Consider the following 26074-nt stretch of genomic DNA (forward strand, 5'->3'; position numbering starts at 1 on the left):
CATGTGCTGTTCATGCACAAACGTGTTGCTTGCTCCCATGTGTGCTCTTCTTGCGGTGTTTGCGAGGGTCTTGTTGTCCCTATAGCATAAAGCACTTTAATCTATTCCAACACAAATTAATATTGTAAGAGCGCGATTCATCTTTATAGCTGAGAGAGAAAGATGGCTGCTAATCCACTTCCACTCTGATAAACAGACCAGGATGCTGAAAGGCCAGTATTTAGCTGGGTTTGTCTCTAAGGGCCAAGCCTTGGCTTAAGCTTCTGTGACTTTCACCATCATTGAACCATGGCCGCATGCAGCAAAACCCCGCCCACCGCGCTCAAGCAGCCTCCCAATTCATTTGGCTTAATTGGTAACATTAGAGTCGGGATATGGTTGCCTGGGTGACACGGGGATTGTTGCGCGGCATTGATTTGGCTCGGCTCGGAGAAGCATCTGGCCAATACCTTTAACAGGATAGATCAGATCCATTATACAAGCATCTCTGCCCTCAGATGGTCGGTGAGGGGCAACATTATAGGGAAACCTAAAGTAATTATACTCCCCTGAAGCCAGCATGTGGCTGTTTGGGAGTGAATGGTATAATTGATTGCACTTCCTTGATATTGTTACATCGCTTAATTTTTTTTTTTACAAGGGAACCTCTTGCTGCATTGCTTACGTCAGCTTGTTAAAGGTCCGTCCCCACCCAGTCCCACATACGCAGCTACATGGCTTGTTAAAGGTCCCTCCACACCCAGTCCCACACACGCAGCTACAAGGGTCATAAAGCCCTGAAGGCACTGCTGTCTCAACCTGAGTATTCCCCGTTCAACGCTAAAACACCACGCCAGACAAAGCACTTGATGTAAGCATAAAAAGAGACGCCATTGTGCACACATGGTGAGAGGACCGCGGACACACCTGATCAAACTGTACTGAATGTATGTCTCTGCAAATCTACAGGGAAGTTTGCATTGTACTGTACGTGACAGGTTGTCTAGGGGCACGCACACCCCATTAGAATGGAATATGTCAGTCAACCTCTTATCCGGAGTCGGGCCGTGGGGGCAACAGTTTCAACAGAGAACTCCAGACTTCCCTTTTCTGAGCAAAATAACAATTTAATTTTTTTTTTGTTAACTACATTAACCTTCATTGTGCAAATCCAAACAAACAAACAACACATTACAGATTCTCACTATTTATCGTACGGTGAAGTATATTTAAGTCCTTGAGAAAATGTCATCCATTTTTGGGCTGTTTGTCTTTTTTAATAGATTTGCAGTAGTTTGAAGGGGAAGAGATGGGGGGGGGGGGGGGGGGGGGGGGGAATTAAAAAGCACCAGTGCACAGTGCAAGGAATAAATGCATTCGTATCCGAAGGAAGTCTGATCCAATCACTTTTAGATTTCTCCAGTTTAATCCTGAGTTTAAGTTTTGTTGTGTTCAAGATCAGATTTTAGGCATGTTTAAGCCTCCAGGAAAATCCGTGTTGAGGTTCTTAATCCACTGTTTTTCATTAAAACGTCTTTGTCCTACTGTCCAGTTGGGATTGTGTTGAAGTCCAGCGCATTTTAGAGCTTCAATGCTGTGAGCCATGAAATGTTGCACAAATCTTGTGGTTGTCTTTTTTGCATTGTTAATATTGTATCTGTGTTGTCCCAGCCTTGTACCTATTGTTTTACCCGTTTCTCCGACATATTGTAAACCACATTTTTCACATGTGATTAAGTAAATGCAGTTGCTGGTTCTGGCTGTTATTTGTTGTTTAATCTCCAACACGCGTTTTGTAGTTCTATTTTTGACTAATTGTTTGGGTTTGAAGTATTCTGGTCCCTGGCGTGCTGGTGTGTTGATTTCTTTTAGCTTGCGGTGTACTAGATAATCTTTAAGGTTTTTGTTTTTTCTGTGGGCCGATATAATTTTATAATCTTTTAGAAGATCATCCGTTCGGTTCTCAAAATTCCTTTTTATTCTGTTGTTGGCTAGTGTGCTCTGTGTTGAATAACTGGTCAGGGCCAATTTCTGGCCTGGATCCCGCACTCGTATTTCTAAGAAGGTATTTTGAGCTTTCCGGAGGAATGTCCTAGTGTATCCTCTTAGTCTGAGAGGGGGGGGGGGGCATGCAGCAAATGTCGGACTCAAACCCGCACCACGCCATCAGGCTGGATTACCAGCCTAGGTGCCTGGACCGCTCGGCCGGCCGACCCAGGCCATGTCATCCCTTTTTAAAAATGTATCCCTATGATATTAAACCACACAAAAGCACCACGTGCACTGTGAATTGATACAGTATTAAGTCAGGGATGTGACAAATGACTGATATGAAAGTTGCAGACGAGTATTCCGCACCAAAATGGTTCATATAGTTTGATGCCTCATTCATAGACGTTGATGCCTTTACTCATGCTGTTCCTTTTTCCAAATTAACATTTTGTTGCTTTTATTCGTGTTCTGTGTGGGTGTATTCATGACACAAACAACTGTTATTTTCGGGTGAATTCATCACATTAAAAAAAATCACACCCGTGTGAAGTGAGTGGTGCAACTCCCTGTGGGTGTGGGGTGTGGGGTGTGGGGGGGGGGGGGGTGAGTTCCAGACCCACAGGAACGCACCCAGGGTGCCAGCCTGGTTTTGGCGAGCTGCCCGTGTCCGAAACGGTTGAGAAATGACAGAGTTACCGTGTGGGGGTCCCTCTACTGTACCCTCTACTGTACTGTACTGTAATGTACTGTACTGTCACTGTACTGTACTGGCACACCCGAAATCACCATATATACAGTTAATATGTGTGTGTTTGTGTGTGCTCAGACGCACCCAGCCACCCAGCCAGCCAGCCAGCCACCCACACACACACACACACACACACACACACACACACACACACACACACACACACACTCAAAAACACAAAACTAAATACTTAAACACACAAACGCCCCCGGTGTGTATAAGGGGGACCTATACACTCCCTGAGAGTGAAAACTGAAGCTGAACCCATTTAGACCTGAGCATGAATCTACACATGTCTTCTAAATCCTGACAGTTTTCTGAAAAAAATGTTTCTATGTCAGTCGTTCTCAAAGGACCCCCAAATGTGATTGGCCACCGACCCCCATCTGAAAATATGTAGTTCCAGGGACCCCCCCCCCCCCAGGAGCAAAGATTTGAGCTCAAAACGTTCGCTCTGAAAGAATATATATTCAAAGATTTGTGCAACATTTTACATACATAATCGTATCGTGGGGGGGGGATTTGATTTCATCGTGAAATTGTCCATCATACACTGGGATGAATTGGCTATTGTTGAGGTGCAAAATGAGTACTACTAAAATCCTCTATACTATAAAACGGACCTGTAAAGAGCACATTTGGCACGCTCTTATTTCACACTACACAAATCGATTTGCCAAACACTGATCTACAAGCTTTTAGATTGGCTATTTTGGGGCGAAAGTTCACCCCAGAATTGGGATGCTGATGGTCCACGTGGTTAACAAAAGTGGCATTTTAAGTTTTAAGCATTATTTTTGATTATCGCGATAATATCGTTAATCACAATTATTTTTGCCACACAATACACGTCATTTTCATATCATCCCATCCCTAACACTGATAATGATACCGTGTACCGTACATGATCCCACACAGCCAGGAAACACCCTTTGAGGGGGAGGGATAGTGGCATAAGAAGGGAGGGAGAAGGAGGGGGGGGGGGGGGGGGGGTACTGCGGGATTTCCCTGTGCCACAAAAGCAGGAGAAATGCGTCACAGATCTCCCAGCAACGTGACTGCGGTACACAAGCCCTGATAGGACTGACACAGCAGGGTCTGTGTTATGCACAATATGTCCGCATGTGTGTTTGTTCGTACTCATACAGTATGTGAGTATTTATTTTACTAGTGTGGGGGTTTATACTGATTTGTATGACAAATAGCAGAAATGTACCGCAATCTTTTTATTTAAAATATTCCGAATTCTCTGAACATTTTTGAAAATGTGCCCAAAATGGAGAGAGACTCCAGGGTTAATGTGGTTCTGCACAGGACAAACAGCAGAGCCTTTCATCTAATGTATCCGTCTCAGCTAATTGGCTCCATGATAAGAGGATGGACGTATTATTTGTACCACCTCGTGGCATATTTACACTAAGGCTTACGCTGTAATAATGGCCGCTCTTATGGAAAGAAAAACTAATCAGAATCAATGTCCATGGACATAATGGAAGCGCCAGCTGCCAGCTGTGCACCATTTTGGGAAAAGGGACTCGTTGTTACAGTCTTATACAGTATCCAGTCAAGTTAAAGGCTGCATGTAAGCGTAATGAGATCATTTAAAGTCCATTTAGCCGAACCACTATACACCTCAGAAAGGCAAGACCTGGGGGAACACGATGGCAGAGATAATTTCTATGCAGATAGATTTTGCTATTTATTTATTTTTCTTCCTCCTTCTAATCTAAAATGCCCCCTCCTGCCACTGGGATCGTGATTAAAGTGAAGTGCGTTTCACCCCCCCCCCCCACACACACACACACACACACACACACACCATTGGGCGATTGGTTTCAGTGAACAGTATATAGCTGCAGCTATGGACTGAAGGAGAGAGATGGCTGGAGCCCAGTCAAGTGGATACGGTTATGTCTGTCTATCACCGTCCTGTTATAATAGAACTGGGTCCTCCTCCGCAGCCATTTTAGCCCCCTCCTTGTGTCAGTCAGAGGGGGGTGTCTGTCGCCATCAGCCCTCAGAGCTGGCAAGCAGCCCGCGACTTCCATCTTTGCTTTGTGTCTGTCTGTCTGTGTGCGCCTGCTGTAGATTCCCGGTTCCTATCCCCAACAACTGTGTATAGCTGGCCAAATCCACATAAGCTCATTATTAATAGGTAGTGCACAGCCCGCCTGGCTGACAGCTGGCCACTGTTGTGCCCATTATTTAGCCACCAACTGCTGCAAAGGCATAACTGTACGTGAAATGAGTGCCGCCCGGGCGTCCAGGGCTGCTGCTGCTGCCACCAGTCAGACTGACCAGACAGAAACTAAGGAAAGGAGAGGCATGGGTCTTGGAAGGAGGACAGTGGTGGAATAAGTAAGATTGGAAAAGTGATTGAACGAGCGGGGTAAAGTGAAAGAAAAAGACAAGCGTAGTACTTAGCTGATCAAGTATGCAAGGAGGATATAGGAGGTTTCTAATGTATTGCTTTAACATTTTGACCTAAGCTTAACTGCCTTGTCTCCTTTTGCAGTCTAGACAAATGCCCTAGCCTGGTGATTAGAGAAGGTTAATGGGTGGCTAGACATTGGCGAAATAAAAGAAAGGCATGTTAATTAAGAGGAAGATCCGGCCATCTAAGACGCGCGAACGCCGGAAGCCACGTGGTTAACAAAAGTGGCATTTTAAGTTTTCAGCCTGGTGTTAAGAGAAGGTTAATGGGTGGCTAGACATTGGAGAAATAAAAGAAAGGCATGTTGGAAGATCCGGCTATCTATTGGCTCCCACTTATCTACAAGATGTACTGTTAATGTTATAGGTGAAGAGATGAGACAGACAAGATGTACTGTTAATGTTATAGGTGAAGAGATGAGACAGACAAGATGTACTGTTAATGTTATAGGTGAAGAGATGAGACAGACAAGATGTACTGTTGATGTTATAGGTGAAGAGATGAGACAGACATGGAAAAAGTGGACTGTCATATGATCATGATTCATGACAATACAACATAGCCTGGGGAGGCAGGCAGCTCTGTGCGGATCTGAGTCAATCTCTCTGGCTCAACGTGGCTTAATGCTTTGCCTGCATTGTTTACATGAATGTCATAATCATAATGGCAGTTAATTATCTCTCACGAGATAAAACGCTGCCTTTTTAATCCCTCGCCGAGTACTGCAAGCAGATTAATTTGTGGCCGGCGTTCAATTGATTCTAATTCAGCTGACCTTCAAACCCCTTGCATTAGCCACTCCATGGTTGGTAGTAGATCAGTTGTGGATGGTGGCCGTACATATCAACTAGTAATCCTTCTATCAAGTCATGAAGTGTGTGTGTGTGTGTGTGTGTGTGTGTGTGTGTGTGTGTGTGTGTGTGTGTGTGTGTGTGTGTGTGTGTGTGTGTGTGTGTGTGTGTGTGTGTGTGTGTGTGTGTGTGTGTGTGTGTGTGTGTACGCGCAACCAATCGTCCTTGTGCTTGAGACTCCTACAACCTTCAAACGTGCATATTGCTGAGGACCTGAGGGTGTGGCCAAGTGGGAATCAGCGGTTGTCCAAAAACCTTTACAGTCGTTGACTAATCTACATCCAGGATGTTGCGGAAACATTTTTGTGATCCCTCTATTGTCGATGTACACTAAGTCAGTCTAAAGGTCCTTGCAGACTCGACACGTTTTTCAGAAAACCGGCGGACAAATGCTGCTAAAAGTCAGAGTGTGTGCAAGTGTCCTTAGTACCACACGCTACATCAATGAGGTGCTTGCTGAAGTCAGAAATGACCACAGAACATCGGCGTTAAGATCAAAACCATGGAGAGCGCCGTAGATGTATAGTTATGAGCAAATTTTGTCGGCCCGTAAACAAGGAAGTGAACGGCAGTGCGCATTCGCAAAACCGGTCTAGGATCACTGAAGAAAAAAGAAAAGAAGATTTTTATCAAATGGTTTGATATCAATCAATAAAACCTAAACCTAAAGATGTCTATACACGTCCAAGCCATCTGAGGCCCAGGGCACGCACCCACTCAGTCGCACAGGACGACTCTAGATATCCCTGGGCATGTCTGGGTTGAGGCTGAGATCAAAGAAGTAACCAACTGCAGACATGGCCTCTAATACCCATTGATTCTCTTGGCATATCAGCTCAAAGCTGGCTGTTGGACACCAGCTAATACATTATAGACTTAAGATTCTGTCGCTGTTGGGCAGAAACCTTGTATCTTCATTTTTTCTCTTTTTTTCTCTGTTTCATAATGACCTTTTTTGTCTCAAGCAAAAGTAGCAAAAGTAGCAAAAATAGCCAATCCTGAAAAGCTACAGTTTTGGACCTATACTCTACATGGTTTTCCACCCAACACTATACAGTATATTATTAACAGAACATTTTAACAGAATTGAGTTAAATCGATCGAATTTGTCGTATGGCGTTTTATTTATTTTTATTTTTTATAATCCTGATTAAGATCCTTAGGGATCGAAACGTAGATAGGCCTATCTTTGCTGTCGGGCAGAAACCTCTTCTTTTTAACTTTTATGTTTATTCTAGTATGAATTCACCCTTTGTCAAGTCCCGCCCGTGGTTCTGCCCCTCTTCGCACCCTTTGTTTGCCGTGTCATCGTTGGACAAAAATCCTTTCTCTCCATCCATTGAAATAACAGGTTTTTCAGTTGCTTCATATTGATATTCTTGTTATTTTAAACTTGGTGTCAGTAAAAAGGAACATGGTGACTGGGCATATCATGTTTGTTTTTACAAGGCGGAACCAGGGCGGAACAAGGCCTGCTGGTTAGTCAGTCAGGGACCAATCAGAAGGCTGACAAAGGGTTCATACTACATGCAGCATCACACGCAAATTTCAAAAGTATCAGATCTAGAAGCTTGTTTTGAGCTTTTGCTATTTTTATTTTTATTTGATTTGAATCCTGAAAAGTAATAGTTTTGGACATAATGAGGTTTCCACCCGACAGAGACGATATGCAATAAACACTGGGAGTTAACAGTCAACTCTATTTTTATATGTTCCATGTTTAGCCATGCTTGCTTTTAAGTGGTTCAATCTGGTCTCAAAAAGTACCCTCCCTGTACATAACTAAACTCTGGTAACACCAAAATAAATATACTGTATATTTCTGCCAACTGATTGGCCTATTGAACAAGGGACGCAGGTCTCATGTGGTTAAAATACCCTTTTGTACAATAACAATGTATGGCTTTCCAGACAGTTATCTAACTATCATCCTTTTAGTGTTTAGTGCTGGCCTCGGACACCCATAAGGCTCCAGCTCAGCTAAGAGCCAGGACAGACATGATGTGTCCCCGCAGAGGTGACATGTCACGAGCTCCTTTTGACATCGGCTGCACCGTCACCACTCCCCTGACTGCTGTTGTCTGTGTAAGACAAGAACGCGGGGAAGAGAGGGTGACATATGAGTGGAGAGAGCTATGAGTCTATGATGTGTGGGTTTAACAGTGCGGCAGTGCCTGGCTGTTAAGCCCACAGACAGACCTCGAGTCTAGTCCTTGAGCTCATTGAATGGCTAAGAGAAATGTCCATGATAATAAGTGTGTCTGGAAGTGTGTGTTTGCTAGCTAGACTGATCAGCACCAAATCTATTCTGCACACTGCCAGTAGGCCAAAGGCTCAGGTTTTTATCTTTCAAGATGGGAACCCATTTTTTCGTTCTTGTTGCTATGTACAGTATGAAACAACATCATTTTTAAGTGGTGCAACCACTTCCTTAAGTAGCTTTGTGTGTGCCTGGCTGGCTGGGTGGGTGGCTGTGTCTGAGCACGGAAATTGCATTTATTTGGTTTTCAGAACCAAGTGTCACTGTTGCAGCGATACACACATAGTACATATTAACTGTATATATGATGATTTCAGGTGTATCAGTACAGTACAGTACAGTACAGTACAGTACAGTACAGTACAGTACAGTACAGTACAGTACAGTACAGTACAGTACAGTACAGTACAGTACAGTACAGTACAGTACAGTACAGTACAGTACAGTACAGTACAGTACAGTACAGTACAGTACAGTACAGTACAGGGACCCCCCCTCATTTCTCCCAATTGGGAACCAATTGGGAGAAATGAAGAGCAGGGACGACACAACGTGCAGTATACTGCTGAGTCGCAGTCAGATAATGCCTCTCCCTGATCTACCATCTCTCCAGTCTCTCTCCTCTCTTAGCTGATTATATTCTGTAGATTGACCATCAAGGCAGCCTCGCGAAGTGAACAAACCTTTTGTGTAACACGCTCTCTTTATATTTTATTATTTATTTGTGTATTTATTTACCAGGGACAGTGCACATTATCATTATGTCAGTTTTCATATCCAGGTAAATGAGCCAGAGTTTAACCAAAAGCTAATTTTCATCTGTAGTCCCTGAGCAGCAGGCTGTTTAAAAAGTGGTGATATAACTATCCATACAGCCATATAGCTGGTGGAGCATTAATTGCCAACTCCTATACAGTACACAGTGGGCACCAGGAACTGGCCCAAATGTAGGCGTCGAGCGAGTTGTGTAAAGTGCAGTATGGGCAGTAGACGGCAAAATCGGACGGCAAGTTGAGCCATGGTCTGTTGAATAGCCAGTTCATTAGCGAATGAAGTGCTTCGGGCATTAAATACTGTAGCAACTGTGAGTTATGATGTGCATACTGTACATGAGCTGAGTTCAGTCCACGCGGTGGGGACTTAATGCTGCATGCATCTGTAGTCCAATTATCTCATGCTGGCTGCAGGGGGATTTGACAACACGGGGATTTGTAGGTTACTGCTCTACTTGAGAAGACTGAATAACACTAGCATACCAACGTATTGGTATCAAAATGCATACAAAAATCAAAATAAAAGAATGTTAATGCAACAACATAAAATGTCATTCTCATCGCAAATCATTGTGAACTCAAATGGATGAAATATATAGGGCTGAAATGGGTAATGTATGTTTTGCAATAATAATCGAAATCTAGTAACTAAAGTTAGGAGTAAAAGTATAATATTTGCCTCTGAGATGTAGTGGTCTTGGAGTAGAAGTAAATGTAATGAACAAAAGTAAGTTATACAGTACTGTACTCGAGTAAATGTACTTAGTTCCTTTACACCAATGAAGACTAGGCATATAATACGGTAATACTTTTCTGTGCAGCAGCTGATCCAAATAATTGACTATGACTTTTGAATTGTATATCAAATATTCAGGAAAGTAATAGTACATTTTGCTCGGCTATAAAACTACATAAACGTTCCCACCACCAGTTCCCTTTTTAAAGTGAACCTATTTGTTTGACCAAAGTTGATTTATGGTATGAGGGGCATATTGTATTCAAATAAGTGTAGGAATTTGCAGATAAGACTTGCATCTTATTCGCCATAGAGGTGTGGAAAGATGAATTTCAGATTGTTATTAACGCCATCCAATGCAAGTGCTTGGATTTTATTTTAAAGAGGCCAGTCCTTCCCATGTCATGACAAGTCAAATGTTCACAACGACCTCTTTGAGCAGAAGCCGAAATAAAGGGCACAGACCTCTGACAAAGACTATGAATCAGCCAATACATAATTTAAGACGGGAGTAAAATGAGAATCCTGCACTCTTCATCATGCAGTACTGTATGTTTAATTAATGATCCAATGTATCTGTCATATAACTGTTATCTATGCTGTAATTCACTATATGCTAAATGGAATGCATGCATTATGTGAAACCCTCTAGAGATGGAAATCTTCAATCAGGGGCGTTGAAATGGATCCCTGGCCCTCACTGTGCTGGAGTGCATGTCGGACACGCACCCTCCTTAACACCTAGAACGCCCGGGGTTATTTAATCCATTACATTATAGCGCCCAGTCGATATATAAACACGGACCACTTTTACCGACTGACCGGATGTTGTTGTGAATGTGTGTGTGTAGCACACAATAATAGCCACACCACTCTAGAGTCGATCGACAACAACGAGAGGTAAGAATAAATCTATCGCGACTAGCGACTGGACAGCGGAGGGCCGTCAAACACATGATCTTTTTTCATAATTAGACGGGATTTAGATTGCGAGTTATTAATGTTTTAAGATTTTCGTTTTTGTTTTTCGATGACGTCTCACTCTTACGCAACATTGAGGATTTCCCAACAGGCGCTCCCAGGCTGTGGAGCCATGCAATCCGTTTTCATATCAATAAACTTCGTCTTTTGGACAATACTTCGTCCTGGTCGTCGGGCGTTACTAATAGAAAAGACAAAGATACTTCGTCCTGGGCGTTCAGGACAGTTTAAGGGCCCCAGACGGAGGTCTCCGTCCTATTAATTAATTACGTGCAATGCCCTGGACGGAGATTGATTAATAGGACGGAGATTATTGATATCAAAACCGATCGCATTGCTCCACAGGCTGGGAGCAGAGTCCTGCACGGGTCCAATTTTCGATACCCGCACCCGCCCCGCACGTCAATCATCAGTTCTGCTACCCGCCCATTACCCGTGATTTATATAAAACTCGAAACCAGATTAGACCCGCCCGTCAAAAAATTGACCCGTTACCCGCCCCGTTACCCTTTCGTATCACAGGCACCGATAGCTATCATTGACTTTATTTCATCCAACACCGCATGTGGTGTGGTGGTGGTGATGGTGGTGGGCGGCGGCAGTGTGTTGCACACGGAACGGAAGACATGTAGTTCATGACTGAGGCAGTGAGGCTACTGCTGCTTATTATCACAACATAAAGTTATATCATGATTTCAACCTAAATGGCATATTGGCATAATAATGGAGAGGATGATATAAAAAAAAGATTAGCCTGATGAGTTTACCGTCTTGATCCAAGGCTGTTTCAAACATGGTCATCACTCATCAGGCTAATCTTTTTAACTTTATTTAAACTTAGACAGAGTGGCGCATTAGGCCAACATTACCTGGGTTAGCTTACATCTTGTGTTGAATGTTGGCATTATACATTATAATCCCTTGGTGTTTCATCAGCGCGAACGAAAATATAGGCTACAGTGTGCAGCCTGGTGAAAATAAACTCCACACGTGAAATGCTACGATAAGGAAGCAAGGATTAGACCGTGATGTCACTGCTATGCAACAAGGAAGTAGCATGAAGCACAGCAGCAGAAACAGAACGCCATTATGAAGGAATCGGCAGTGATGTGACATCACTGTCGATTCCTTGGGCATGTGACGGATTTAACTTGTCTCCATTGTTGAGGAGAAACCCCAGCACAGCTGCTGTTTATAACATCGCGCAGTGCGGGTCCACTGATTAAAAAAGGTTACCCGCCCGCACCCGGACCCGTTAATTTATAAAGGTATATATACCCGCCTGTTCCTACCCGTCAAACATGGGTACCCGCGGGGAATCACGGGTATCCGACCCGTTGCAGGACTCTGGCTGGGAGCCTCTGTTGCGCAACATTTGATGTTGCGCAACAGTGGGACGTCATCGAAAATGTTCCTCCTCATTTCAGCCGACGAGATCGAAAATCTTAAAACGTGAATAACTCTTGATCTAAATCATTCCGTCCAATTCTAAGCAAAGATTATGACCGTGGTCCTGTCGCTAGTCTCGTTAGAATTAATCATACCTCCCGTTGTTGTCGATCGCCTCGGGAGTGTTTTGGCTACATCAAGCTGCTTCATCTACATCCGGGATAGATTCCGTTCCGTCGCTAAATGTGCTCCGCTGCTATAAATCGCTGGGCGCTCTGATTTAATGGATTAAATAACCCCGGGGCCCTCAAGGTGTTAATGAAGTGTTACTGTATATTTCAGCAGCTCTCTCTGAGTATGAAAATAATCCTCTCGAGACCACACTGATTAGTGTCCGGCGGCGACCACCGTATACACTCAGCTGTCCTCTTTTCTGCACCTTCTTTCAACAGGAACACTTTACGCCGGAGTGCAAGTTCAAGGAGTCGGTCTTTGAGAACTACTACGTGACGTACTCCTCCATGCTCTACCGCCAGCAGCAGTCGGGCAGGGGCTGGTACCTCGGTCTGAACAAAGAGGGAGAAATCATGAAGGGGAATCACGTCAAGAAGAACAAGCCAGCAGCCCATTTCCTCCCCAAACCTCTGAAAGGTGAGAGCCCTTGTTTATAGGATGCTCCGTCGTGCTCATTATCATCTATTGAGAAACTTTTCTTGATTAATCAGCAATGTTGCTTTTCCCAACATTCCTGGACGGGTCATTTTGTTCTAAAGGGGAAAAGCTTCAATGAGAGACACTGGCTTTTGGCGTTGATGATAATGTCCCCATCCCTGGGGTGCATGATGACTCAGCCAGTAGTTGGCAATCTGCTTCTTGTGAGTTTGCAAGGGCCTAAGCTCAAGTCCGGCTCCTGTCTTTGGTTGCATGCATTTATTTATGTTCATTTTGATTTCTCATTTTGCTTCCAATTTAGTCATTAACAGTTGACACCTGTCGGTTGGTCTTAGGGAGTTTGTAGACAACTGAAACACGTGATGTGGCCAGCCGCTTCTTTTAACCTGACAGTGGGGAGTTTAACCGGGAGGAACACGCTGTCCTTCCCAGTTCCTAACCCTCCTGAACCGCCACCCTGGCAACCTGTACCATTCGCTAGTCAGTGGTGGAAAGTAACTATGTACATTTTTTAGGTATTTGTACTTTACTTTTACTTCTACTCCACTACATCTCAGAGACAAATATTGTATTTTTACTCCACTACAATTATTTGTTACTAGTTACTAGTTACTTTGTAGATGTTGATTATTATTACAAAACATGCATTAAAGGAGAATTCCATGCAAGAATGCTTTCTTATCTTTCTTACCTTTCTTTGTAGTTGTTACGTCCCCACCAAAGAGGTCCAGGTGTTTTTTTGTGCAAAAACTCCTTATTGGCTATTTCCCCTACCATAAGCCCTCAATGAATTGCATTGCATTGAATGGGAATTGAATGGGGCTATGGGGTGTTATGCTAGTTCGCTTATTTCCATCGAAAGAAGTAGTAAAGTGTGCCGCTTGAGATATTATTTACATTATGAAGAGAGGATATATACAAAGAAATTATAATTTTGAGCGATGGAAATAAGCGAATTAGCACAACACCCCATAGCCCCATTCAATTCCCATTCAATTCAATGCAATTCATTTAGGGCTTATGTTAGGGGAAATAGCCAATAAGGAGCTTTTGCACAAAATAACACTTGGACCTCTTTGGTGGGGACGTAACAACTACAAAGAAAGTTAGGAAAGCCTTTTAGTATGGAATTCTCCTTTAAGCACTTCAGTATATTTGTATACATTTGAAAACTTGAAATGGCACTTTCTACATTTTGTTGCCAATGCTTTTGTACTTTTAACATTTAGAATTTCTGACTTTTACTTGTAACAGAGTTGTTCTATATTTCAATATTGATACTTTTACTTAAGTAAAAACTTTGAGTACTTTTTCCACCACTTCTGGCAACCTATATGATTCGCTAGTGCAGCGACAGAGATGCCGTCCCCACCCAGCTTCCCAGACGCGTACTGTACATGCCAAATTGACAAACCAAACCAGACGCACAGTGGGGGATTCATTCCCCATTTCCTTTACCTATATGCTATATGCTCTGTGGGTATTCTGTCTCTAAAGACTGATTGAATTGCTCTCTCTCTCAGTCTCTCTACCATTGAGGCATGACAGGGACCAGGCCATGGGATGCTTTCAGACACTCCACTTCACACTCCACTGGAGCCAAAGCTGTGCAACCAGGAAGCATCGTTGTCTGTGCACAGAAGCAGTGATAAAGTACTTTGAATGGAAGCGACGAGGCATTTCTTTTTACAGGAGAGCCAGGGGGAGCCCCACCCATCCTGGTCTTGTACCTGGTGGTGGTTATACACGTGGTTATGGAAAAAGGATAGTGGGGTGGGAGGCACTGGGTCTGCACTCTGTGTTGAAAAGACCACAGCCCTTTCATCTCCCAACAAGATGCAGACTTACCTGTCAGCAACAATGGAAGAGAGGGGGAGGGTGTGTTTTCACTTCAGCCAGATGAAAGGCGAGGACACATGAGAATCTGTATGCGAGTGTAAAAGCTAGCTATAGCAACACATATTAGTCATTCAACCAATGAAGGCAGTTTATTTATTTGCGTGATCGCTGAGTCTGTTCACTATAATTGAATCTGTCAAGTTTGGCTCCTTTTATGTTCTTACCTCAATCTTTAAGTGACACAGTCAAGCAATATATGGTTTACAATGTAATTTGGGCATAATGATATCCCTGTAAATCCTAAAATTGTCAGGACAGAAAATACTTAATTATTTATACATTATACATTTTAACAGCGATACGATACGTATTACGATTACATGATTGACGATACGATACATGGACGATATTGGTTCATTATGGCGATCCGATACGATTCAATGATTTGTAATCGATACAGTAACTATTTAGAAAATACATTAAATATGTGTGATACTTGTAGATAGTGCAGGTTTTTTAAGGGAAAGATTTATTATTATGGATATAAATGAGTAAACACAGTGATTCTCTGGCAAATAGATGGAAATTGTATTCGAACACATGGACAGACCCACGCCTTGACATGAACACAGAGAATACACACATTTATCGATAGACCAATTGTAGCTATATGGAATGGAAAAGTAATTAAACCCATCTTTTTCTTTTTTTCTAAATGCAATACTTAGCATTGATCAAATATATTATTTACATTACATCGCAAAACGATTTGATACCGATTATCTCCATTTAAAAACCATACGATACAAAGTCAAACGATACGATACGATATTTGCCGCTTACATTTCGATATATTTCGATACAGTTACTATATCGTTACACCCCTAATATTTATCACTTGATGTAATAGTCACACTCACCATACTGTACATAATGAAGTGAAAGCAGGGTTCTCATTCATTATGCTGGACTTCATATTCCAAACTCATGTCCTGTTTGCCAGCTCTCTGGTGAAAGATTGTAGACGTATTGTAGGAACTGGTGGTTCCCCTCAAAGCCGGGGTTTATTACCAATCTACGACTGCTCTCGGAGATCCCTAATAGCTTCCCTAATAGCTTTTCACTTCCATGTAACAGGCTGTCTGGGGGGCCTCAACACCCTTCTATCCTCCCTCCATCCCCACTCTGAGTGAATATGGACTGACTTGTGCTGTCTGACCTGAACATTTGAACTCACTGCACTTTATATTTATTCACTATTCATTGCACTATGTTGTTTTTGCACCGTCTTGTCCTGTTTTGCACTTGTCCTAATGTTGTAACTGCACTCTGCTGTCCACCACACCAAATTCCTAACATGTTTACATGTCATGGCAATAAAGAAGGCTTCTGATTCTGAATATAGCCAGAGAATGGCTCTACACAGCTTTTCGACCGTTTGTGTATTTCATACCAAACGTCAAGGACAAATAAATTCAGTGAGGAAGTTTGTGCTATTATCCAAAGATTTTTTTTACAGCCATTGTATCCTACTCAAACTTCACGTTATACAGTGCTGCAGAAAGAAAGAATATAGCACAAACAGAAGAAGCGGAGAGAAAATAATGAAAGGAAAAAGGGAGACAAGAGGCAGCTCATAAAGATTCTCATGAGGTGGTGTTAACAGGGCACCAATTAGAGAGCTGTCTCTGCGCTGGCAACACAGTCTCCACCAGCCGCTCCTTACTCCCCCACTGGTTCCAGTCCACAAGCCTCTATCAGCCCACAGCTTTTAATTCTAACCGTCACCTCACTTCGCCTCTCTCATCTTTCTGTAAGCCGAATGCGGCCAAGCGACAAGCAACTTCAGCATGGGTCATACAAATGCAGCCAGAGCAAATCCCCATAGAACGTTCTAGAATGATCCTAGAATGCACACAGTGCATCTCAACAAGCATGCATGCATCTTTAACTGTGAGAGGGTAATTGCGGGCTGGTGTGCCTCATGTGAAAAATTGAGAAATACAATTAACAGTGTTGGAAGTATGGGTGTTATTGGTTGCTCGTGAGAACAGCTAGCAGCAATTTTGTCGAGGTGATACCCTGACCCCTGGGTCAGTCGTCTCCAAATTGCTTAACGCCATCGCTAACAAGCTTGGTATCGATCCTCAGGCATTTCCCGATGAAGTCCTGCCTTTGATTGGCGTGTGTACATATGGATGCTCTTGTGTATTGCCAGCATAACCAGAAATGCTAGGCAAAGCAGGGCCCCTCTGCTGTGTCGGGTTCGCTGTTTCAGCCACACACTCCCCGTGGGCCGGACATCAAACAGCATTCTAGGCAAAAGGATGTTGACTATAGTATCCTGAAACCAGAAACTGATGCAGAATCTGCTGAATGGGATGTGGTGTGCACACACAGCAAAGCTAAAGCACTAGACGCTCCTATAACAAAAAACATCGCATGGATGCACCTGGGACGTATCCTCAGTGATGTATCCTGAGGTCAACGGGTTTCGGGTCTCGCAACATCATACCCCTCACTCAGGCGACCCAGCCGGGAGTGAACAAGTCCCGACTTACGTCCCAGTAGCTACCCTCAATCAGTCCCACTAGGGAAAAACCAGGGGCACACAATCCGTTGGAACTACTCCAGAACTACTCTGCCAGAGCTGGGAGGTACACTTCTGGCAAATGGAGGGACTAGGCTCTGTGGGTTGTCTCCTGTCCGGGCTCCTCCTACGTCTCACCAGGTCCACTCCTGGTCCTGCTCCTGAATATATATATATATATATATATATATATATATATATAATGCCTTTCTGTGGCAATGAAAACAGCTTTTTACACTTTTTGGCACTGATTAGTCCAGATTGATTTGCAAGATTAGTACCTGACATGCATAGAAAGACACACAAGACAGACGGCTACTATATAGATGGCTTACCCCATAAGAGCCATTCCATATCAAGCACAAATACATCGGTAAGCCCAAGTGAAGTGTTTTGGCCCTTCTAATTAGGCGAACACCTCCACTAGCTGAACATCGTGTGTGATTGGTGAGAAGTGCAAGGTGGTCGTGATTTATTTTGTATAAAAGATCTTCAATTCGTTTCAGCAAACCCTGCCAAAGTGAAAAGCAGGCTATGCTTGCAGGCTTCATTCTGTTTTTGTCCCTCCTCCATAACGCAGTATGGGATACATCTATGATACAAGAGCGCCGCCAATGCAGAGGACTTGACTGAATCGAAACAGCCTGGACTTTATAGTTTGCTGTCCCAAAAACCTTGCCCATGTTTTACAATGTCTTTGTGTGTTTCCACAGTGGCCATGTACAGAGAGCCATCCCTCCACGACCTGACAGAGTTCTCCCGCTCTGGCAGCGGCACGCCCACCAAGAGCCGGAGTGCCTCGGCCGCGCTCAACGGAGGCAAGGCTGTGAGCCAGCATGAGTCCACGTAGCTGGGCCTGCCGCAGCGCCGCAACCGCCACCGCCACCGCCGGGCAGAATGACGAAAAAAAAACCTTACCTCCAGCAAGAGCGTCAATTCAAGCGTATCCAGTCAGCAGTTTGGGATTAGCTATGACAACACAAAGCATATACATACACACACACACACACACACACACACACACACACTCTCTCATCCACCACCACCCTACACGCAACCCACTGATCATGATTAGCTAACCATATCTTGGGGGCAATCTTTCTTTCGTCCTCGACACATCAATAGTCCAACATCAACAACATCATCCATTCTTGACTTTAAAAAATAGTATGGGAAAAAAAATCATATTTCCTTTCTTCTGTTGGTCACATGGCCATTTAGCTCATCTTCAGTATTATTATTATTATTATTATTATTATTATTTATTTATTATTATTTATTTCCAATGGACGATAACATAATGTTTGCTTATACGTCACTGTCACCAACCATTTCAGACAGGGAGGGAGGCAGGCAGGCATGCAGACTGGCAGGCAGGCCGGTGGGCATTCAAAGGCAGCCTGTCCTCATAGGCTGCAGAGGTACGGTAATAACCGTAGAGGTTATTACCACCCTCCACACCACCCCCCAGTCCTCTGTCTCATCCAAGCTTCTGTGAATATGATGCCTGCTATGTCCTCCCTGGTGCCCGGAGCAGCCCACAGCCCTGCGGGGGCATGCAGCCAGCCAGCCAGACGGTAGCTCTCCTCCTGCATTCTAGTGCACACGACACGACACGACACGACGCGCAGAGACTGAGCTCTCTCTAGCATGGGGAAAACAAAGCCTATGTTCAAGCTGATCTGAAGTATGTGAGGGACAGCGTGGCTCTTGCTTGTTTCGTTGCCACAGCTGCAACCTTTCTTTTATTTTTTATTTTTGGCTGAGAACGTTTTAATATTTGTTCATTGTTTTTGTTACCCCCCCCCCCCCCCCAACACACACACACAATGTTGTAATCCTTCCATCGTCCTTTCCTCAGTATTTGTATTTTTGTGGCTGTTTCCGCCATTGAAAGGGGTTCCAGCACACCAAAGACAGAACTGAAAGAGTGTTCCCTTTAAGCCGTTCAAAAACCAAGCCAGTATGCAGTATAGAGGCACAGCCGGGAGTTAATTTTTTATTTCTTATCGCACATGTTTGATGAGGTATAGAAACAATATCAAGGAGGAGAGAGGAACAGTGGGGAAAAAGGATGATTTCTATTTTATTTCTTTTTTCAAGCCTGTGGAAGTTGGCAACCTGCTTGGTGGTCTAGTCAGTGCTTTCTGCTGATATACTGTACTCAGACAGAGGTGCACAATGACTGTTCAGTGTGTACCCCCAACGTTCCCTTCTGTTTCTATCGTGTCACATATCATGTCTCTGTACGCCCCCCCCCCCCCCCCCGTGTTTGTGTGACATACTCCAGACCGCCCACCCCACCCCTTCTCGTCTCGTTGTCGACCATTATCGGCCGATTTTGTCCGCCATATAAGAATATATGGTGTCAGATCCTTCCAAGGAATCTTGTTATGTGTTTGAGTAACTTATCGTGGTGACAATTTTCTATATTTAAAGAAATGAATACTGTGGAATTTTAGGTGGCTTAACATTTTATAGGTAATGTCATTTGTAAAAGTGCAAAAAAAAGGAAAAAAAAAGAAAAAAAGATATATACTATATATATAAAAAAAAAAGAACTTTCCCTCTCTTGCACAGGGCATGTACAACACACAATTATTGTGTACAAAAAGGACCCTTTTTGTGGGCTGTGTACTCTTTCCCTTCAGCTTCTTTATTGGCACATGCTTCGGGGAGGCTTTCTTTGTCATGAGTCTCCTCAGGAGGTGGTTTTTATTGGGTGAATATCTGTTGCATGGGAGAAGGCAGGGGATTCTGGTCTAGAGCTGCATGATGTAGGCTATGTGTATTAACCCATGTTAGATCATGTGTTCCAAATGTCCAGGATCAATCTGATTTGAAAATAAAATAAAATAAACACACACACGACAGGCTGACATGGCTGTCTGGTACCTTCCAATTGTTTATTATTTGTTGTATACACAAAATGCACTAAATAAAATGTTTATATTAAGATTTAATTTTAAAATATGTTTGGCTTTTTCCTCTTTTCTGTCATCGCCTCAAATGTGTGTGCAGTCCATATTGTGTGTGTGTGTGTGTGTGTGTGTGTGTGTGTGTGTGTGTGTGTGTGTGTGTGGTGTGTTTTTTGTGGGAGGGGTTTACTGTATATCATATGCCACATTAGGATGATGAGCTGTTCAGATGACACAGATGGATCACCTTGAGCTTAAAGACAGTCTTTACTGTAAATTGTAAAGACACCAGTCCAGACTGGTGTGCACGCTTACAGTTCTCCCCCTGACCTGGTCAATGTAATAAAGCGATACATGGGTTGTACGTTTGATTATTGCTAGGGGCTGTTTTCTATTTATTTTTTTACTGTAGAGAAGCAGGAAACTTGTCTGGCCTTACTTGGAATCACACCAGGTTGGCTACTCGCTGTTGGGCATTGGAGGAGTTATGCACCCTTTCCCTTTAGCTATTGCCCCTGTAAGCCATTTAAAACATAAATGTTGTCATTCGATGTATTGTATCATATTTTATTTACAGGTTTACAGTTTACAATTACGGCACGTTTTCACTTTGTGAAGCTGCACAGTTTATATAACCACTAAGCCAGTGTCCCTGTTTGGGGCATGTCATTATAGGCAAAGAAAATTTACAACAATTCTGAATTGAAATTATTTCTTGTTATTTATTTATTTAAAAAACCTTCACAATTTCTTAAGAATAGCACAAAATAGCAGATCTACAGGCTCACATGTGTCACGTCATGACCTTTTGTGAACTTGTATAAGACAGACAGATCTCCAGGATACAGGAATAATGGGTGAAACTGGAAGTAATGGAACAAAACAAAAAATAGAGCAATCCAAAATTGGAACCAGAACACTATAAAATGTAAGCCTGATCCTGACCTGAGTGACCTCAAAATGCTGCAAATGCATGTATTTTCTGTTTACTAAAGAGCAGGGAGACCCCTGTTACTAAACACTATAGCAATGATTACTTTCAGAATGAGATATATAGGTATATAAGTGATATTACACTAATTGTACTGTATATTATGTTCTTGAGGTCATTGTTTATCCCCCAAAATCATGAAGGCTAATTTGACCTTTGGGATTCACAAATAAGTCGGTGTGTCCTAGCTGTCAGATTTGATGGTGCAGTCTGCATGATGTCACAAATTCAGATGGAGGCGCATACTCTGCCCTCGCTTCTGGGTTTGGGCCAAGGTTAATTAAATAAGGTTAGGAAGCGAAGACTGTATGGTGGACTGTATGTTGCTCCCTGGAAGAAAAGAAACATGCGCAATTGAGACCATGGAAGCTGAACGCGGTAGTGTTGGCTGCATATAGCCCATTGCGCATGTTTCTTTCCTTCCAGGGAGCAACATGGAGTCCACCGTACGGTCTTTGCTTCCTGTCCTCATTTAATAGTCCTTGGTTTGGGCCGATGGATTTGATGACATAATAAATGTGCCCAAAAGCATGCGCATCGGTGTCCTTCATGCGTCCACATCACAAACTATACCTACCTTCCTTCCATCATATTAAGGAGATAGATGTTTAAATGTTTTACTTTTACTTAATTAAAATGTCCTGTAATAACATGTTTTCGTTTGCTTAACGTTTTATGTAAAGAACATTGAATTGCCTTGTTGTTGAAATGTACTATACAAATAAACTTGCCTTGCCTTACCTCCATGTGCGAGCCCGCGAGTCGAGCCCATTTTGCGCGTTCATGTTTTGGGCCCAAACTTGCAGTATAGAGTTGGCCACTAAGCAACTTTTGCTTCAAATGAGTCGATTTATTTCCTCCAACTGCGCCTTGGTCTATTATTATTATTACCTAAAGTAAGACACCCTGAGGGCGAGCGTGTCACGAGGTGTGATGGACTGACGGCCATATATGGTGGCGTGATGTGTCACAAAGTGTGATGGCACAAGGACAGATTGACGGAGCGAAGGGTTTGCAGGTTTTCATAGTAATCTGCGACCTACTGTCGCAATTATATATTCATTTAAAATACAAAGAGGGTGTTGTATCGTTTTGGTAGTTTGAGTGATAGTGTAAGTCACCCCCCTTACAAACATAATGTGTATAATTTGTTTGTTTTCCCTGCTAAAATGCATTTCAGTCATTCAATCAATCAACTTTGATCTGGAAATTAGAAGCGGCCAACACTGCTAGAAGAGGCAATATACCAGTCTCTGGTGAAAGGCACAAATATAGGCACTATACTGTGCGACGTGCGTCTTTATGGCCTCCAGATGATACAACATTTGGAGGCCAGAACATTACAAATCGTTGCACATTTTGCTAACAGCTCTTAACCTTCGATGATTCAAGTTTCATTATTAGAATAAAGCCCTTGACATGACAATTATCACTTTGGCTAGTTGCACACATGGATTTCCTTCAAATGTATTAAACGGCCACTTCACCCCTTTTGCAACCAGAGTTTATTTTCATGGACACATTAAACACTTTCCTGGGTTTTTTTTGTGTGTAATATGTTTTTTTGTTTAATATATATTTTAGTCATGACGCATGACGCCATGTTCATGACCAAAAACCTGTCATGAAAATGTGGTCTCACTTCCTTCCTGGACTACAAAGTCACACGTCCATGCAGCCTCATTTTTCTGTAGCTTCAGCACAGTAAATGATGAATAGAACAGCAGCAAATACTTAAAAGGCTAGCTGTTCACTATTTCACTGTTAACGTCCTCCTGGACCTGGCAGTGACTCACTGGATACATGCTCTGCCAGACTTGCTCTAGAATCCATGGCCTCTATTTTATAGAGCCTATCATGAGTACCTGCCATCAAATGCACTGGAGGGGGAAATCTTCTCCTTGATATAAAATAAGTTCTTTAAAGAGAATGCTAAGATAATACATGGTGGTCTTAAATTGACAGCATGCATCACTGAGGCACTGGGGAGGCACTGGGGAGGCACTGGGGGGACACTGGGGAGGCACTGGGGGAGACACTGGGGAGGCACTGGGGGGACACTGGGGAGGCACTGGGGAGGCACTGGGGGGACACTCGCGAAGCACTTGGGAGGCACTGGGGAGGCACTGGGGGGACACTGGGGAGGCACTGGGGGGACAATGGGGGGACACTGGGTCGACACTTTGGAGGCACTGGGGAGGCACTGGGCAGACACTGGGCAGACACTGGGGAGGCACTGGGGGGACACTGGGGAGGCACTGGGCAGACACTGGGCAGACACTGGGAAGGCACTGGGGAGGCACTGGAGGGACACTGGGGAGGCACTGGGCAGACACTGGGCAGGCACTGGGGGGACACTGGGGAGGCACTGGGCAGACACTGCAGGGCAGACACTGGGGGAGGCACTGGGGAGGCACTGGGTGGACACTGGGGAGGCACTGGGGAGGCACTGGGGGCACTGGGGAGGCATGGGGAGACACTGGGGAGGCACTGGGGGGACATTGGGAGGCACTGGGGAGGAACTGGGGTGACACTGGGACACACACACTGGGGAGGCACTGGCCAGCACTGGCACTGGTATAGCTTTCCACCCTGAGGTCATCAAATGTCTCAGCAGTTGTACTTGAACTGGCCCATACTATAGCCCATGGTCTCGGAGTGATTTTCGTCTTTTTCTCAAATCCTCGTTTTTCATCATTTTTGACCATAGGCTGTAGCCCATCTCAGACGGCATACTATAGCACTCGGTTTTTCATCATTTTTGAGGATTTGAAAAAAATACGAAAATCACTTGAGACAATGGACTATAGCCCATGGTCTCGAAGTTAATTTCGTCTTTTTTTCAAATCCTCGTTTTTCATCATTTTTGACCATGGGCTGTAGCCCATCTCAGACGGCATACGGCACGCCGTTTTTCATCATTTTTGACCATGGGCTATAGCCCATCTCAGACGGCATAGCACGCCGTTTTTTTTAATCATTTTTGAGGATTTAAAAAAAAGACGAAAATCACTCGAGACAATGGACTATAGCCCATGGTCTCCGAGTGATTTTTGTCTTTTTTTCAAATCCTCGTTTTTCATCATTTTTGAGGATTTGAAAAAAGACAAAAATCACTAAAAAAAAAATTATCCTCGTTTTTCATCATTTTTGACCATGGGCTATAGCCCATACCGTACGGCATACTAAAGCACGCCGTTTTTCATCATTTTTGAGGATTTGAAAAAAAAACAAAAAAAACATGGGTTATAGCCCATCGTTTTTTGAATTTTTGGAGAAAAATATTTATCCTCGTTTTTCATCATTTTTGACCATGGGCTATAGCCCATACCGTACGGCATACTATAGCACACCGTTTTTCATCATTTTTGAGGATTTGAAAAAAAAGAAAAACATGGGTTATAGCCAGGGGGGCAGTCAGCCAGATATTTCGTGAAGCCTCATTTGAAATCGGTAGTTCATATAATGGCCTGTTGTGGCGCTGGACTGGACCCAAAAAGCCCCATAGCTCCATAGAGGCCCATGTATTTTGGCCCAACTTCACCTAGACTGTATTACCTTAATAAACATGGTCATGAATACTTTCTTCTTCCAGTCACTAGTTTAAAGTCTCATTTCTAATGTCATAATATTCTTTTTGGAAAATTATGGTCCCATTAATTACAAAAATGACCATAAAGAAAAAAAAACATTGCGTATGTTCTGAGGGGCGTGGCTACTGTTACAGTCTATGATCGGGATCCCCCTCCCACTCGAGTCAAAATAAAAACCAACGGAGAAGAAGGGGGGAAGTCCCGCCTCGTTGTCTGGGCAGCCAATGGCCAGCTGGTCCAAAACGGAGCCAGCCAATGGCCAGCTGGTACCAAACGGATCTAGAAAGATGGCGACTTACAGTGCAGGAATAACAGGCTTCATTTTACGTCCATGTTAGACCCGGCGAACGCTTTGTCCATATTTTTTACAGTCTATGGTTATAGCCCATCGTTTTTTGAATTTTTGAATATTTTTTTTAACCTTGTTTTTTATAATTTTTGACCATGGGCTATAGCCATAGACATAGAGTATATATATCTATAGAGAAGACACCCGAGTTCTCCTCCCATCCACTTGCATTGAGTTGCTCAAAAGCGCATGAGGCGGATTCACTCCTCCTTCCTGGCAGGAACAGAGTGCATTCTGGGATGGATTGCAATGGTGAGTGGCCCCAAACACATGAACGCGCTGCCGTTGAACGCGCACGAGCGTCGTCCGTCGTGAACGTGTACAATGATAGTCAACGGACAGCGCGTTCATGTGTTTGGGGCCAGGCTGCAATACCTTCATTCTGCCACTATGTCCATTTCGCCTCAAGATTTCCTCTGGGTGCCTTCTCTATAAATATATATACTCTAAGGCTATAGCCCATACCGTACGGCATACTATAGCACGCCGTTTTTCATCATTTTTGAGGATTTGAAAAAAAAGAAAAAAAAGAAAAACATGGGTTATAGCCCATCGTTTTTTGAATTTTTGAATTTTTCTTTATCCTCGTTTTTCATCATTTTTGACCATGGGCTATAGCCCATACCGTACGGCATACTATAGCACGCCGTTTTTCATCATTTTTGAGGATTTGAAAAAAATAAAAAAAACAAAACATGGGTTATAGCCCATCGTTTTTTGAATTTTTTGAAACAAAAATGAAAAATGAATTATCCTCGTTTTTCATCATTTTTTACCATGGGCTATAGCCCATACCGTACGTCATACTATAGCACGCCGTTTTTCATCATTTTTGAGGATTAAAAAAACAACAACAAAACATGGGTTATAGCCCATCGTTTTTTGAATTTTTGAAAAAATTAATTATCCTCGTTTTTCATCATTTTTGACCATGGGCTATAGCCCATACCGTACGGCATACTATAGCACGCCGTTTTTC

At 43.3% G+C, this 26074-nt stretch overlaps 1 protein-coding gene across 3 annotated transcripts in view; it reads left to right on the forward strand.

The window, feature by feature from the left end:
* fgf13a (fibroblast growth factor 13a) overlaps window positions 1–21906 on the forward strand; it is a 153507-nt gene extending 131601 nt beyond the window's left edge. For all 3 annotated transcript variants that reach the window (XM_083785631.1, XM_083785630.1, XM_083785632.1), the window contains exons 6-7: window positions 12596–12794; window positions 17958–21906. In XM_083785631.1, coding sequence (XP_083641757.1) covers window positions 12596–12794; window positions 17958–18094 — 336 coding nt within the window. In that variant the 3' untranslated portion in view covers window positions 18095–21906. The remainder of the gene's footprint in view (window positions 1–12595; window positions 12795–17957) is intronic.
* The last annotated feature ends 4168 nt before the right edge of the window (window positions 21907–26074 follow it).

This window comes from Protomyctophum parallelum (assembly GCF_964188405.1).
Source record: "Protomyctophum parallelum genome assembly, chromosome: 16".
Lineage (NCBI taxonomy): Eukaryota > Metazoa > Chordata > Actinopteri > Myctophiformes > Myctophidae > Protomyctophum > Protomyctophum parallelum.